Source organism: Neolamprologus brichardi, chromosome 14, assembly GCF_056152115.1.
Source record: "Neolamprologus brichardi isolate AB-2024 chromosome 14, ASM5615211v1, whole genome shotgun sequence".
Lineage (NCBI taxonomy): Eukaryota > Metazoa > Chordata > Actinopteri > Cichliformes > Cichlidae > Neolamprologus > Neolamprologus brichardi.
In genome coordinates, this window is record NC_142117.1 from 956499 (window position 1) to 973491 (window position 16993).

A 16993-nucleotide genomic window follows, 5' to 3' on the forward strand; every position below is an offset into this window, starting at 1 on the left:
AAACTTAGTGTACATGTACTCCTAAATTTTATGAAAGTGATTAAAATAGAAGCTCTCTCTCTCTCTTTATTCGGACAATTAACTAATTCAAAAGATATTTCAATATTTATTTATCTAAAACAAAACAAGTTTACTCTAAATTGATGTTTAACAGTAAAAGAATAATTAAAGTATGTAAATATCTGGTTTCAACTGTGAATATACTGCTATGTATTGAAATTCATCTTGTTTTGTCTTGATTTAGAGTGCTTTGTTTAGCCTTGGAGGGTAACAACTGAAAATATGAAATAAACACACATGTAAGCAAAGACTCTCTAAAAAAAAACAGCATTGTTGTTGTTCAGCTTTTCATTTCACCATTTGTTGATTTAATTCGAAGAGCAAGTAACGTAATATGAGTCAAGTAATCAGTTTGACATCAATCTTTTGTCATACACAGTCATATTTCCATTATTTGGACAGTACGAATGATTTGCTTTGGTACCTGGTTAAACTTAAGCTCTCCTCTGTCTGCCTGGCTGCACTTCTCCTACAACAACTCGCAGGCAGCAGCTTTCCCCCCCTCGCTCACATGCTTAACTGTTGTGCTCAGTCGGCTAGTGCCTGAGCTCGGATCATACCAAAATTAGGGGGAATTTACGACTGTACGCTATGTGCGTTGAATATTGGTGTAGCTTTTTTTTTATACAGTTGTCAGTCATGCATCTAACTATGAAACAAATTACACTCCAAAAGAACCCGGGCTTCTGAAAAAATGACCATGGCTTAAGCCCAGTAAGCCACCCCCCTGCGTCACCGATGGTTGTCTCCAAATCTCCCGAACACTATGACAATCTGAGAAAGCAAGACCGAGACAACGAGACCAAGACAAGACCAAGACCAAAGTCCGTCGAGACCAAGACCACGTAAAAATGGTCTTGAGATGAGACCGGTCTAGAGACCAAGACCAGTCTCAAGACATCCAACTCCATAACATGGTGAACGCAAAACACAAGCAAACATGAAGGAACTGAATATTACTAGATGTGAAGGCTTTATTTACACACAAGAACTTGACACTTTGACTTTTTAACATGAACTGTGAACTATGGCAGAAGTCAGGTGCTTGAAGCTGTGAGCATGAAGTGGGCTCTGTGGTAGGTTTTGGGAAATGGGTCTTGGTTCCAAAGATAGTGATCTGAGTCACTGTAACAGAGGTAGAGCAGCGTCAGAAAGATCACTGGTGGAGGTTATGGTAAGTGAACAAGGTTATTTTATATCTTACTTGTCAGCAGGTGGAAAGCAACTTAGGGATTGCAGGTGGTGAGGCCTGGGTGAGTACTTGTTAGCTTTGAATCCAGTCAAAGTGGTCCAGTAAGTCTAACAGACGAAAGGCTGTGTGGCTGTGAGTGAATCAAGAAGACCAGCATGGACAGGTTGACCAGGCTTCACCGAAAGGCAGAAACCAGAGTCTAGTGGAAAAACACAGCCGCTCACAGAGCAGCATATGTTTTATTCTCCAGCAAACATTGGAAAAAAAGCATGGACATGGGATTGATGTTCCTCGCAGGTTTTGGGAAAAATGTAAACACTGTGGCACTGTGAAATGGCCTGAAAGCGGAGCTAATGAGGTAACAGGTACTTATTCTTGATGGTAATCTCACTGAGGCCGCTGAAGTAAATGCATGGCCAGAGAGATCCATCCTTTTCCCCCACAAAAAAGAAGTTCCAACTGGAGATGACAATCGTTGGATTATGCCTGCAGGAAGGGATTCCTTAATGTACTGTGTCCTCAATGCTCAGCTCTCAGTCCATTACCCTGACAGAGCTGGACCTGAGTATCAAAAATGTGCAGGATTCATGGGTGAAGCTTCTGTCTGCTGGACTACAAAGTTTAAACTGTAAACTAAATACTCTGAGGTCAGATCAATTGACATTTTGTTTTTTTTAAAAAGAACCAGTTAAACATTTTATTCAAGTTCATCCATATGATGTTGTATGTTAGTAATGTTAAGTTTTCCTTCAAAAATAAATAGATGGCATGTGTAATAGAATAATATAATATCAAACTTTACATAAGTATTATAGATTATCTTTTATATTTCAGACTGAGTGGCTGTAACCTGTCAGAGAGAAGCTGTGAAGCTCTGCGCTCAGTCCTCAGCTCCCAGTCCTCTACCCTGACAGAGCTGGACCTGAGTAACTGTGACCTGCAGGATTCAGGAGTGAAGCTTCTGTCTGCTGGACTACAAAGTTTAAACTGTAAACTAAATACTCTGAGGTCAGATCAATTGACATTTTGTTTTTTTAAAAAGAACCAGTTAAACATTTTATTCAAGTTCATCCATATGATGTTGTATGTTAGTAATGTTAAGTTTTCCTTCAAAAATAAATAGATGGAACATGTAATAGAATAATATAATAGCAAACTTTACATAAGTATTATAGATTATCTTTTATATTTCAGACTGAGTGGCTGTAACCTGTCAGAGAGAAGCTGTGAAGCTCTGCGCTCAGTCCTCAGCTCCCAGTCCTCTACCCTGACAGAGCTGGACCTGAGTAACTGTGACCTGCAGGATTCAGGAGTGAAGCTTCTGTCTGCTGGACTAAAGAGTTCACAATGTGCAGTGGAAACTCTCAGGTCAGGATTCAAACGTTAACACATATGATCATTTAAAATGTGAATTATATTATTGATTGACTTATCAATAAAGCTATTAGCTGAACTTATATTTATATTTGATTGGATTATTAGACTCTGAATTACCGTGTAAAATTTGTCACAGTCATATGTTCTGGCCAATTTACAGAAATTTGGCTAATCTTCCACAATATATACATTTGATTTCATTAGGAACAAAATGTACAAATTACATATTTTGCTGGATATTGGGTATTAATAAAATTATTATGTCTTTAATGACACCACATTTCCATATGTAGGAGGTAACTGGTGGTAATATTTCAGTGTTCGAGTTTTCCTTGCAAAGAAACATCTGGAATTTAACAATACATATTTTAAAGTTTCACTGAGTCAGTTGCCCAGAGAGTGCCAAAAATGTACTTTTTCACTCAAACTTAATTTGTTTTTATTTTCATGTAAATCCTACTGCTACGATGAGTGATTGAAAAATCAAAACAACTATTTTATAGAACAAAAAAATTAAGATTTCTAAATCGGACATATATTTTGTTTATTTAATTAGTATTTCCTCAAATGTGTTAAATATATATTTTCTCATCTAAATAATTTCGTCAAATAGTGACTTTCAGATTATTTTACTTGCAATCTTCCGCTGCAGTAATGTGAGTCAGACACTGTTTTCTTTTTTTAATAGTGGTGGAACTGAGTTCATATATTTTTCTTTTAGTCTGCTTATCATCTTTGCACAAAAACAAAAGTGTAGACCAGGGGTGTCGGACTCCAGGCCTCGAGGGCCGGTGTCCTGCAGGTTTTAGATCTCACCCTAGGTCAACACACCTGAATAAAATGATCAGCTCATTACCAGGCCTCTGCAGAACTTCAAGACATGTTGAGGAGGTCATTTAGCCATTTAAATCAGCTGTGTTGGATCAAGGATACATCTAAAACCTCAGGACACCGGCCCTCGAGGCCTGGAGTTTGACACATGTGGTGTAGACTGAATGTTATATTGCATCAGTCAGACTATCAGGCTTCATCTCAGATGAAGGAGTGACTCTCCCATTGTAACAAACTTTGAGTTTCAGCAGCTGAGAGGCAGGAGGGAAGGGTGAGTGAGTGGTCTTGATGCACGCTCAATTATCCAGGTAAGTAAATGTCCAAAAGTTGATTCTGGTCATCTGGATGTAGCGTTTTGTGGGAGAAACGTTTCATCACTCATCCAAGTGACTTCTTCAGTCTCAGCCACTTTTGGGCAAGTTACTTTGAACAAGTAATTAATTATAGTTACTAGTTACTTCTTCAAAAAAGTAACTGAGTTAGTAACTGAGTTACAATATTCTAAAAGTAATTAATTACTCAAAAAGTAACTATTGCGTTACTTTAAAAAAAACGTTTAACCCTCTGGGGTCCAGGATATAATTGGCCATTTGTAACTACTTCTGATGTTTCCTCTACATTTCACCTTTAAAAACTATTTACTTTGCCTTGTTCGGTATCATTCTTTTCAACACAACCTCATGTGTCTGAATCTACAGTCATGTTTTCATTTTGACACACTGTATTAACACAAATGATCTAAAATCAGATAAAAAACATAAAATCAGAGTAGAAAGTTATATTTTTTACTGTAACAACCACAAACAATGAATCATATTTCATAACTTTAAATGCAAATATAAATTGTCCATTTTAAAATCCTATGCACTAGATTTGCAAACAACAGTTATTAGCAGCCATTTACCTTTTATCTTGATTTTTTAGAATAACCGCTTCAAACTGTTTACAGAACAATCAGCTGTTCTTCAATAAGATGCCACAAATTATTTGTGCCACTCCAAAAAAAATAATTTCTGTCCACTATAAAGGAGAACCTCACAGCCTGATACCTGCAGGTCTGACAGCAGCAGGTGTATCACTGCTGTTTCTACCTGGAGACAGCAGTCGCCTCATTGTTCTGACACACAACACAAAACTATACACAACACTACACACTAACTACACAAGACAACACATTAACTACACACTGCAAACACGCTAAACGTCAAAACTCGCTCTCTCTTTTCCTGTTCCTCTCTCTCTCTCTGTTCCTCTCTCTCTCTCTCTCTGTTCCTCTTTCTCTCTCTCTGTTCCTCTCTCTCTCTCTCTCTTTCTGCTCTCTCTCTCTCTCGTCACTCCTAAAACTTCCCTTGTATTTTTTTTTCTCTCATAAGCAGAGAGAGGTCTCGCTGTGCTGTCCTTAGACAGTAAACGTGATGAAACTATTGAGGAAAAAACTCCGCGTCTATATTGTTTATCGTGACTCTGGTTTTACGTGGCCTATCAACACAGTTTACAAACTGGTATATATCACCTTGTTGCTTTGTCTGTAAGTGGTCATGTGATTGGCTTACCATGACTACTTTATTCTCTCTCAGTCAAACAGCAGCACTGCTGCGATTGTTTTGCCCCCTGAGCTCCAGGTGTTGTGCTAGACAGTGCTCGTGATTACCGTCCGCGGGAGGGCACAGCTGCTTAAAGCTGTAGCGTCCAGATTACTTACAGCTACTTCCTGCAGCTGATATAAGATGAGGCTGAACACAGCTTCAACTGTCTGTTTGTTGAAAAATAGTAACGGATTGCATTTTCTTGTTAGTAACTGTAACGGTGTTGTAATGATAGAGATAGTAATTAGTTAGCTTACTCATTACTGAAAAAAGTAACGCCGTTAGTAACGACTTATTCCCATCACTGGTCTCAGCTGACTGCAGGTTTCCAACCCTATAAACAGTGCATCTGCATAATGACTGAAACCAGCCCACTGAAGGAACAATGAGCTGGGAGCTCAGTTCCTTAATCATAATTATGCAAATTCTAATGACCATTGATCAACAACAACTGATCAAGGCCCACTGATTAATGGCCATGAGAACCATTCACAGAGAGTTGGGGAATGGCTGCAATCACAGCATTTTAATCATTATTTTAAAGGCTGTAGATTGGAGCCATTGCTCTAACTGTATGAATGTAACAGGGCTTGGTGCTGATGCTAGCTGCTTCAGCCTTTATTTACACATTATAAGCACATTTAGCTTATTTTAAACAGTATATAAAACAGCTAGTATTGCTGGGACTTTATATTTTCACAAGCTAACATGAGCCAATCAGTGAGACGTCTAGCCATGACAGTTGTATGTTGCTGTGAGAAGAGTCAGGCTACATACAGTGATGCTAGTGTTAGCCATGTTAGCATGTTAGCTTCTGTGTTTTTATAGTTTAGACTTCTTGTTTATTGTTAGCTGCTCTGTTTAGTTGCTTTAGGGTTTCTTAGTTTATTTTTCCTGCTTTATTTTGGTAGTTATCGTGCTTGGTGTCATACGTTCAGTTTGACTTCCTCCCCTGACATTGTCTACATTAGTTTCAGCTGTCGAAGGTTTTATTGAGTGTTTTCTATTTCTTCCATTTGAACAAAAGTGGTGCACTCTGTGCTCGTAGTTGCCGTCAGTGTTGCCAACTCCTCAGTAAGGAAAATTGCTATTGGCTGTCCTAAAAGTAGCTAGAAGTCGCTAAATGATGTCACTGCCTAATTTGCTAATTGGTCATGCTAATATAATTGTAACCTACGTTGTTGGAGACAGAAATAACATCGTGCAAGAGACATAAAGTGAGTAAAAAACGTCCTAAATGCATTTAGAGTTTATTTAAACTACAAATTAAATTTATTTTAGCAGTTATTGTTTTTTTTAATGTCACAATTCCAACCCTGCTCCTTTACCCGGGCTTGGACGGGCAAAAGTGACCCGAAATAGGCACTCTGGTGGAGTTACTCTGTGTGTGTGTGTGTTTATAAGTAGTTTTAAACCTCGTGAACCACAAAACAGCATCACAGTAAAAGAAGAACTGACTGCGTTACAGTCAGTGCGGGAGCAGCAGCTTTGCTCATGCTCAATTCATTTGCAGTTTGGACGCATAGGTGTGAACATCTTCTGCCCTGATAGCAGCTGGGGGAGGAATATCTTCTGCCCGTGAGCGCTTTGGAACGGACGAGGTGCCCACGGCAGCACCGCTGCTTGTTGAGAGTAAAAGCGATACCCGCTTTCACGTCAAAAAGTCGTCATAAATAAGTCTCCCATAACACCAGAAAAAGTCGCTGGATTTGTCGCTAGTCGCTTTTTAGAAAAAAAGTTGCTAAGGGGGTCTGAAAAAGTTGTACATCGCTAAGTTGGCAACACTGGCTGCTGTGTGCTAAGTTCTTCTGTCAAACAAGATGGCGCCTGTGTTTGGCTTTGCCGCTGCTGCAGCTTGCTGGAGGCAACAATGTAGTTTTTCACTGTCGTCAATCATTTTTTGTAATGTCATTTTTGCTCTTTTTTGTTCTGACTTAATTACTGCTGCTTAAAAATATGATTGGGAGATACTGTTAACCCTTTAAGGCCAGTCAGAGCGGAAAACACTCAGTTTTCTACACCCTGTAGATCTGCAACCACATAAGCTAGCGCTTAGGTCATCGTTTTCTTCCACACATAGCTTTGCAAAAGTTGCATGAAAAGCACTTGCAGCAACAAAAAAGTAATATGCCAGAAACACGCTTTGCCAATCCGATCAGCTGTTCATAGCACTTCCTACGTTGGAGAAGATGCCAGGGCGAACTATCATATGTCCGCCATTACCTGCCCAAAACTTGAAGTGACGTCATTTTTGCAGAAATTGTAGTTGTTGTTTTTTTTTTACCTTCAAGGCCTTATAAGCCTACTCTGGTGTTTTTAAAAGTCATGTTTCAGTTTATGCTTTTCTGTATAGTTTCTGGGATGCTTAGAACTCTTCCTCCCCTGGTGTGCTACTCTTCACAACCCGCAGGACTTCCACCCTCAAGAGATGGAAAAGGGGAACGAGGGCCGAAGTCCTGGTGAAACTGAGAAGGTACCAGAGGCTAGCTTCTTGGCTGTGGGGAGAATCCTGGTGCCTGCGTCCACTTCCTCTCCTGACATTTAGTTAATATGTTACGCCGGTGCCTGGGACCTGGGCTCTGTGGCTCAAAAGCAGTTTGCTCACGGTGTGTCCGTCAAACGTTCACTGTTTTTATTGATAACAGCTATGTCTGCTCATCGGTCATTGCTTCCCCCAGCTCTGGAGTCGCTGCCCTGCCCAGCAGGTCCACAGGTGTGCATTGGTCTTTATTTCAAGTGCCGCTGCAGTCAGCTGTTGATTTTGCAGATCGACCATCATCAACTCGGTTGGCCCTGCTTAACGTTCGCTCCATAACGAACAAATCATTTATTCTAAGCGATCTCTTTATTAAAGAGTCTCTAGATTTTATGTGTCTGACTGAGACGTGGCAGCAAAATAAGGATTATGTCCAATGTTCCCTCTAATGTTTCATGTGTCTGAGCGAACACACAAACTCCCTGAGCGGTCCCTTGGATCACTGGATCACGTTGTCATTAACGTGGCTTCACTCCACATCAGCCGCTTTGCTAAAACACTGGTGTTTGCACATGAGGACGCTGTCATAGCCTGTCAACCACGTTGATTAGCTGCTATATACGAATGTGAATCGCATCATTGGCTGGACTATGGGATAAGGTGGCATCGTTCTGATCCCATACTGGAGCAGCCAGTCACTGACTAACACTGCAGAACAGAATTGTTAACGTATTTATTTTAATTTCAATTCAGGTTAGATTAAGTTTTTTGTGCGCAATGCAGATTTCCTGTGTGCAGAGACCGTGTGAGTGGATTGCGCACACGCGCAGCTTAGAGGGAACATTGATTATGTCCACTTGAAGGAAATCTGCCCGGCTGGCTGCTCCGTCATCTGAACTCCGCGTCTTTTAGGATGTGGTGGAGGACTCGCTGTTGTTTACCAGGACAGATTCAGATGCAGTCTGATGACCTCGGACTCCTTTTCTTCATTTGAGTCACAGATGATGGTCAGTTCTCTAAAAAACATTTAATGTATTTTATTCTACCTGATGGGGTCTTTCTAACTGAATTTAACGACCTTCTGACATCCATCATTACATTGGAGAAGGTTGGGAGATTTGAGCCTTCATATTGATGACGCTTCCTGTAACACTGCTGCTGAGCTCATCACTGTCACTGAGTCTTTTAACTTTAGGCAGCATGTTTCTTGCCCCACACATACAAAGGGTCACACACTGGATCTTGTTTTCTCCCTGGGTTTAAATATACATGATGTATGTGTGGAGGATGTCCATGTGAGTGACCATAGCTGCATATTTTTTAACTTGTTATTTTACTTGGATCCTTCATCTCCTAAACTGATGATCCAAAGGCGAATTATAAACCAAGATGCTGCTGGAAGGTTCTCTGCCATGTTTGACCCTCGCATGGCTCGTAGTGACCTCGACTCACGTATTTTATCTTTTAATGATCATTGATAGTATTTTCGCCGTAGAAATTATGTCCTATATTATTGAACCCCCCATGTCTATGCTGATGCTCCTTGAACGCACCACATAGGAACTGGATGGCTGCTAGTCTGTGTTCTCAGTATTTTTTCTCCTCTCACTGCCAACCTGTGTTTCCTTGGTTTATTGCTGTGTGTGAATGACAGAAGCTGGGTTCTGATTATATGATGTTGTGTAGGTCAAATGTTATTGAGTGTGTCTCTTCACTTGCGAAGATGCTAATGCTATCTTACGCTAATGCGCTGCTAAGCTAATTGATGCTAGTTGTAACTAGTGATGGTAAATTTGATTCTTTTTACCGAGTCACTCACCAAAGTGAATCAGATTTGAGTCATTTGATTCACTGAGTCAGTTGACCAGAGAGTGCAAAAAATGTACATTTTCACTCAAACTTAATTTGTTTCTCTTTTCATGTAAATCCCACTGCTAAGATGAATGATTCTAAAAAAAAAAAACAACTATTTTATAGAGCAAAAAAGAGCAAAAGCATTTCTAAAATTAAGCAATTTCCTATCAAAATTGCTTAATAAACATTTATTTTGTTTATTTGTATTTTATGAGTATTTTCCTCAAATGTGTCAAATATATATTTTCTCATCTAAATGTCCACTGAGCTGTGAGCCAGGGGGCGGTAATGCGCCTTAACATTGGTTGCCAACCAAGAAGAAGAAGAAGCTGTGAGCCAGGAGGGAGGGGGTGAGTGAGAGATTCGTTCGCTCGCTCTATGATTCAGCACAGGAGGGAGGGGGTGAGCGAGTCCTGAGTGATTCGCTTATACTTACGATTCAGCATAGGAAGGGAGGGGGTGAGTAGCTCATATGTGCTGTTAGCATGTTAGCAAAGCGATGCTACTGTGAACCGAGGAGCTATTTTCTTGATGTGAGCTTCAACTCAGGGTTTTTTCTTCCAGTTCAGAGCAGAAATGCTTTTGTTAAGAAACTGGCTGTTGTCCCCCCCCACAATTTTAATTATAAGCTAGATACATTTCTACTAATGGAATTAGTTTGCTAACAGCAACAGGAATGAGTCAGTGAGTCAGTTGGGCTTGGGAATCATGATTCACGAGTCAGTAAAGTGATTCTCGAGTATTGAACGATTCGTTCACGAATCGAACATCACTAGTTGTAACCTTGTGTGCAGTGATTGTTGAGGTGTTGGTACCTGTGAGTGCTGAGCACAGTTTCCTTGTGTAATCGTGGCTTTACTGATGGTTCACTTTATGTATCATCACTACAGACCTAATAAATCACCTGAACTTGGAAGTCTGCCTCCATGTTCTTTAACCGGAGCACACCCACCGTACCTGGCCACTCTAAATCAGCTAAACTCCTGGAGACAACACTTTGTCCATTTTATTTAGATACAGTGGCACCTCTGAAGCAAAGTGTTGTCTATTCTTCAAATATCTATCCCTGGATAAATGAAAATACTCAAAATTTCGGGAGATATTGTGGCAAGTTAGAACGTTTATGGAAGGCTTCCAAGCTTGAGGTTCATCGAGTACATCTCAAGGAATCAATATCCTCACTTAACACCATGATTAAAAAAAAAGCTGGAACTGAATATTTTTCAAATCTAATAGCTTCAAAAAAGAACAATCCCAAAGTGTTGTTTGATACAATTATGAAAATGGTCTCTCCTGATATTCCTCGTGTACCAGTCTATACTAAATCTGATTGTAATGAATCTTTGAACTGTTTTGTTAATAAGGTCGCTGCCATCAGCTCTAATATTTCTCCATCATCCTCCCAGTATCACACTGACATGTTGCTTACTTCTGATACCTGCTCCTCGTTTACTCCTGTCACCTTACAGGACGTCAGTGCTCTGCTTGGTCGAATGAAACTGACTTGAAGCCACCTTGATGTAATTCCTCCACCATTTTTCATTAGTGTGTTTGACTCTATTGGCCCCTATATTCTGGACATAATTAATACTTCTCTTCATACTGGCTCAGTTTTAAACAAGCTGTTGTTGAACCATTATTAAAGAAACCAAATTTGGACCCATCTCTTACAAGCAAGTTACAGGCCAATATCAACATGACCTTTGGTGTCAAAGATCTTGAAAAAAACAGTTACAGAACAACTTAACAACTTTCTGGAGAAAAGCAATGCTCTGGACATTTTCCAGTCTGGTTCCTGTAAACAGTCCTCTACTGAAATGGCTTAACTTAAAGTGTGTGGTGACATTCTGATGGCAGCAGACTCTGGAGAGTACACAGAGTTGGATCTCACCTCTGCCTTTGATCACAGCATCATGATAAATAGGCAGAAGGACTTGTTCAGGATTACTGGTGTTGCTTTAAAATGGTTTCAGTCGTATCTATCTGAGAGATCTTTGACTGTCTGTATGAATCATGTGTTGTCTGAAACATCAGTTGTGCCTTCTGGGGTACCTCAAGGATCTGTTTTAGGTCCGATTTTTTTTTTCCTTTATATACTTCCTCTGGGCCACAGGTGTCCAACTCCAGGCCTCGAGGGCCGGTGTCCTGCAGGTCTTACATGTTTCCTTGATCCATCACATCTGATTTAAACGGTTAAATTCCTCCTCAACATGTCCTGAAGTTCTCCAGAGGCCTGGTAATGAACTAATCATGTGATTCAGGTGTGTTGACCCAGGGTGACATCTAAAACCTGCAGGACACCGGCCCTCGAGGCCTGGAGTTCCCCACCCCTGCTCTAGGCCAAAATATCAGACGTTACAATAATATTTCTTATCATTTCTACGCTGATGACATTCAGTTATACTGTTCTTTCAAAGATTCTCAGTTTGATACATTTTCTTGTTTAAATAATTGTCTGTCAGGAATCAAACAATTGTTAAACTTCAACTTTCCCCAGTTTAATACGGATAAAACAGAAACTTTGATCATTGCTCCTGATCACATGTCTTCAGAAATTAGGCAGCAGATCAGTTTTTAGGCCCTTCCATTAAATCGAGTCTCAGAAACTTAGGTGTTATATTCGACAGTTCAATGTTGCTTGAGAAACTCTCTAAACAACTGGTTCAAAGCTGTTTTTATCATCGAAGAAACATTTCTAAACTCAGGCTGGTGTCAAAGGCAGAACTTGAGATGATTCATGCTTTTATCTCTTCTCACTTGGATTATTGTAACGGTCTTTTTACGTGTCTCAACAAATCAGCTCTGGAGCTTCACACTGTACAGAATGCTGCGGCGAGACTTTTAACTGGCACAAACAAGAGGTCACACATTACTCCAGTTTTGGCTTCTCTTCATTGGTTGCCACTAAATTTTAGGGTTCATTTTAACATTTAGTCATAACTTTTAGAGCTGTACATGGTGAAGCTCCTCAGTGCATCTCTGACCTGTTGAAACCTCATGCTTCATCCTGAGCACTTAGGTCTTTAGATCAGAGGTCACTGTTGGTCCCACGGACACACGCGGGGATCGAGCTTTTCAGGCACCGAGGCTGTGGAACTCCCTGCTGTTGTCTTTACGCTGTCTAGACTCCACTGACTCTTTCACAAAGCAGCTGAAGACATTTCTATACAAACGAGATTATGTGCTATATAAACATATTTTACTTACTTACTTGAATAATATTTCATTTATGAATATTTTTTTTATTAAAATATTTATTTTATTTATTTTATCACCTAATTAAATTATAATTCTGTAAATAAGGGTGATAGTGTGGCCTGTGTAGGTTGTCTTCAGGTTCTCTGCTTCCCCCCGCAGTCCAAAAACATGCATGCTGGGTTAACTGGAGTGATTGTGAGCATAAATGTTTGTCTGTCTCTGTCCTAGCTCTGTGTTTACCTGCCCAGATAGCAAGGAAACATTGAAACAACGTTGAGTCAATATCAGGCGACGTCATTGAACCAACGTTGAAGTGTGACGTTGACCTAACGTCACTCTTGCACCCTTTTTTAATGTTGAAACAACGTCAGGTTTTGATGTTGAATCAATGTTGAAACCTGACATTGAAACAATGTCAGATTCTGATATTGAAACACTGTTGAGCTATGGTGTTGATTTTCCACCTCTTTCGCACAGTTGCTTTTTATTAAAACAACAGTTAAATCATGACTGGAAATCTACCTTTCTTTATAGGTATTTTAACCAATACTAAACTACTGCATGTTTCCATCAATACTTAAACCACCTAAACACATAATTGTACTTATTCCTCAAATTGGACACCCTTTATAAAAAAAACAACAACAAATGTCTCACAATGTATCATGTCATTATTAATATCCTAAAATAAGAAAGCATTGCATGTGATGTAACAGAGAAAAAAAAATAAACAAAAAAAGGTCAATAGGCATGTTTCGTTTGCTAAATACTTTATTAAAAGACAGTTTCCTATTTACATTTATATGTTTCACAGAAGTTTGTAATTTTTTACTCTGGGATAGGGATGCATGATGTGCGTTCTGCACCACCCATACCCATACGATCTGGGGCGTATCGGAGCCATTTCTGCACTGCTTGTGCAAAGACAAACTCGGACATAGAGTTTGCCCCTAACTGCTGCGTCAGGCCATCTAGGAAAAAAATACACACACACAAACAAAAAAAGTGAATTAGAGCACATGAATAAGCTCTTGTTAACTGTCTTCAGCGGGGAGAAAGTATGTAAACTCCTAGGCTGATAAACATGAAAGTCACCAGGCGTAAATCTCCAAACTGCCACGTTTGATTCCCAAAGAGCTATGAGCGGAAAAAGTGATAAGTCTTAGCATGGTGTGCCGTGTATCCTTTAAAACAAAATAAACATGGGGTCCTCGGGCTGTACAACTACAACTACAAGGATTAAACAAGCCAAAGACCAAAGACTCCATCTCCAGATTAACCGGACATGAAAGTCTTGTTATTAAGAAAGACAAAGTAATATAGCAAAAAAACTGTAAAACTTACCACCATATATGCATTTGCAGAGCGCTGTATCTTTAAATGCCATTTTTTGCTTTGTCTGGTCCTTGGTTTTTTTCCCTGCCCAGTTGAGTACCGAGGCCAGCTCGTTTGTAATGGCATAAGCCATTACACGGCGGACTCGCACCTCCAGTGTGGTCCCTCCAATCAAGGCAAAGCGTCTCACCTATAGACACATTTTAAGAGATGGAATTAGCGTGTCTCATGTCTTAAATGTGTATGCAAGTGCTTGTGTGTTTAATCAACAGGCCGTTGTTATGTATTTAAATCACATCTGACAGCTATTACACTTTATAGTTACAAAGTGTACATAACCTTTATATACTTACCATTGCCTTATTTGCCTCTTATGATTGAAGAGCTGCCTCTGCATTGTTTAGCTCCTCAATGTTGTGCAAGGGCAAATCCAGAGGCAGTACCCCAGCATCTACCGATTCATTGCAGCAGGGATGGCAGATGGCTCTGACCTCCTCACAGAGTTCGTTAAAAGCTGTCGTCAGGTCTGACAGCATAGCTAATATCTTTTGTGAGGTCGCATCTGTTTAAAAAAACAATTCCAGAAAGATTAATGGCTTAAGCAGTGAGAGGCGAAAAACTAATAAATAAATAATAAAACGCAGTTTACGTGTGGACAAAAGGTGCAAACGCAAGGTAGGTGAGCGTGCAACGTAAAGTTAGGTGAGCGTGCAACGTAAAGTTAGGTGAGCGTGCAACGTAAAGTTTGAATTGAGTGCGAATCGAAGCAGGTGCTCTCCAATCATTAAAAGTAACAAAGTCATTGAACACATCTGTACAGTTACCTTTACGTTTATCAATCATATATCACAGATTTACAATTTTTTGTAGTACTATGCTAAAAAGCAACTACAGAGCGAAAGTCTGGGTCAAGCGCCGAGGCGACGGCAAGAACAAAGGAACCCTCGAAGCGTTAAAGCTAGCTTTGTAAGGGAATATAACGGAAAAGTATGAAACGAAAATGTTTTCTTTGTTGACTTTGTTCGCAGTGCAATTTATTTGTTGCCGGATTGTAAGATGAAAGTAGACACAATTTTGGGCTCCCACATTTTGAACGAAACTTTACATTTACAAGTTTGTTTGTTTTTTACTGTTATTCAAATGCAACCGTGGAAATAACGAATAGAACAAAAGTCATTCATTCTTACCTTATATTAATCGTGGTGCAGGCCAGTGCAGTGCATGAACTGATGCCTTCTCCGGTCAATTCCGCTGAGAGTAAATCCAATGTCCCGCTCTACTGTACAAGACAATGGTTACCTGAAGGGATGTACCACTGTGAGAGGGGGGGCTATGGAATAGTCCAAGTGGTAGCAGCTTTAATTTCCGCTCAACCATAAATCAATGGTTTTTCAACGTGATTGTTGTCACCTTGTCAACTATAAATAGATCAACAATCAACGATGACAGAACAACAGTGAATCAATGTTATTTCAATGTCAGTGTCAGGTTTCATCAGTATTTCAATGTTGTTTCAACATTGGTTTTGTGTTGACATTTCAACCCTGACGATTCTGATGGTTCAGATGGAAAATCAACATCTGTTCAATGTCTCCTCGCTATCTGGGTGGCTACATCACCATGGTTACTGATGCTGAACCTATAACCTGGTCTCGATCAGGTTATAAGTTCAGAGTTTGTGTTTAAAATTGACTGAAGTGCCTTGTTTTCACTGATTCTTTCATTTACAGAAAGCTTTAAGTGTGATATAGATTCAGTCATATCCGACTAATGTCAGTGAATGAGGCCCAGCTGTAAAGTCACAGCAGTCACACTGTATGTGTCTCATTGTCACTGGAGTTTAGGCTCCATGCATTCAGCTGGTGCTGTAGAAAAAGTAGAAATGTTTCTGTTTGGTTCTAATGCTGAGTCTCTTTTACAAAGATGGAACTGCAGCTAATTGTGCTCATGTAGCCAGTTAGTAAAAACCCAAGTCACTGTCAGACACAGCAGACATTTAGTGATAATCTCACTGTATGTGGTCTTTTAGCACCTCCCAGTGGTGAACATGTGGAGTATTGTTAGTCTGGGTGACGAGTGTAACTGTTGAGTGAGACACACCGGACCTGCATGCTGGTAGCTTAGCCACAGCTCAGGTGTGGAGAAGCTGAAAAAGAAGGTTTTCTAGTTCGTAAGGAGGAAAATACTGAGAGGACTGAGTTAAATAGAGGCTAGAGAGTAACACAGAGCAGCCACGAAAGCTGCTCACACAGTTTAGAGAGACCTGTTTGTCAGACCGGCTAACTAGCACACCAGCTGACTAGCAGACCAGCTTACTAGTGAATTGGCGAACTAGCGAACCGGCAAACTAGCGAACCGGCTAACTAGCACACCAGCTGACTAGCAGACCAGCTGACTAGCGAACCGGCTAACTAGCGAACCGGCAAACTAGCGAACCGGCTAACTAGCACACCAGCTGACTAGCGAACTGGCTAACTAGCACAGCGGCTAAATAGCACACTGGCTAACTAGCACACCAGCTAACTGCAGCCACAAGCTGAAGGACGATTAAATGTAGTGGAGATATCAGGGATGACACTGGTGTGTCTGATTCACTCTTTAGCACTCCGGTCACTCCGGTGTGTCAGCCAGAACACCACTGAAGGCCAAATGATCCCAGCGTGTAGAATAAGGAGTTTAAGGTTCGGTTTGAAGCACTTTATTCTTTCACTGATTGATTCTTGTGGGTGTGATCACGTGTGTGGTTTCTTACAAACAGGAAGTACACAATACAAATACATGACAAACAAGATGAATAGATAAGATACATATCCAGTTATATGCATACGTCAGTATAGCTAACATAACCATATATAAGGACAAAGATCACAGTACTACAATGCAGTAATGTTAAACACAAAGGTGTATATCTACATAAATCTATCCTATCAGTGATCAGAGTACTGTAGTATACTTCTACTACTTACACGATATACAAACTAAATGGCATTAGTGTGACTTTAAGTTACCATCAGCACAGACGAACTGATGGTAGTTGTACAAAATAAAGACTTTGCAATTATTGTGAAGGGCTTCCGGTTAAAC

At 40.1% G+C, this 16993-nt stretch overlaps 2 protein-coding genes across 3 annotated transcripts in view; one reads left to right on the top strand and one right to left on the bottom strand.

Annotated features, from left to right (window-relative positions):
- Positions 1 to 16993, bottom strand: part of LOC148098668 (acyl-coenzyme A thioesterase 11-like) — a 175479-nt gene that overhangs the window by 131643 nt on the left and 26843 nt on the right. The gene's annotated exons all lie outside the window — the stretch shown is intronic.
- LOC148098670 (protein NLRC3-like) overlaps positions 1 to 16993 on the top strand; it is a 133838-nt gene that overhangs the window by 54842 nt on the left and 62003 nt on the right. Inside the window, exons 9-10 of one of the 2 annotated variants that reach the window (XM_087850556.1) lie at positions 2087 to 2260; positions 2447 to 2620. In XM_087850556.1, the coding sequence (XP_087706682.1) occupies positions 2087 to 2260; positions 2447 to 2620 (348 nt within the window). The remainder of the gene's footprint in view (positions 1 to 2086; positions 2261 to 2446; positions 2621 to 16993) is intronic. The other variant, XM_087850557.1, reaches the window with a different exon arrangement.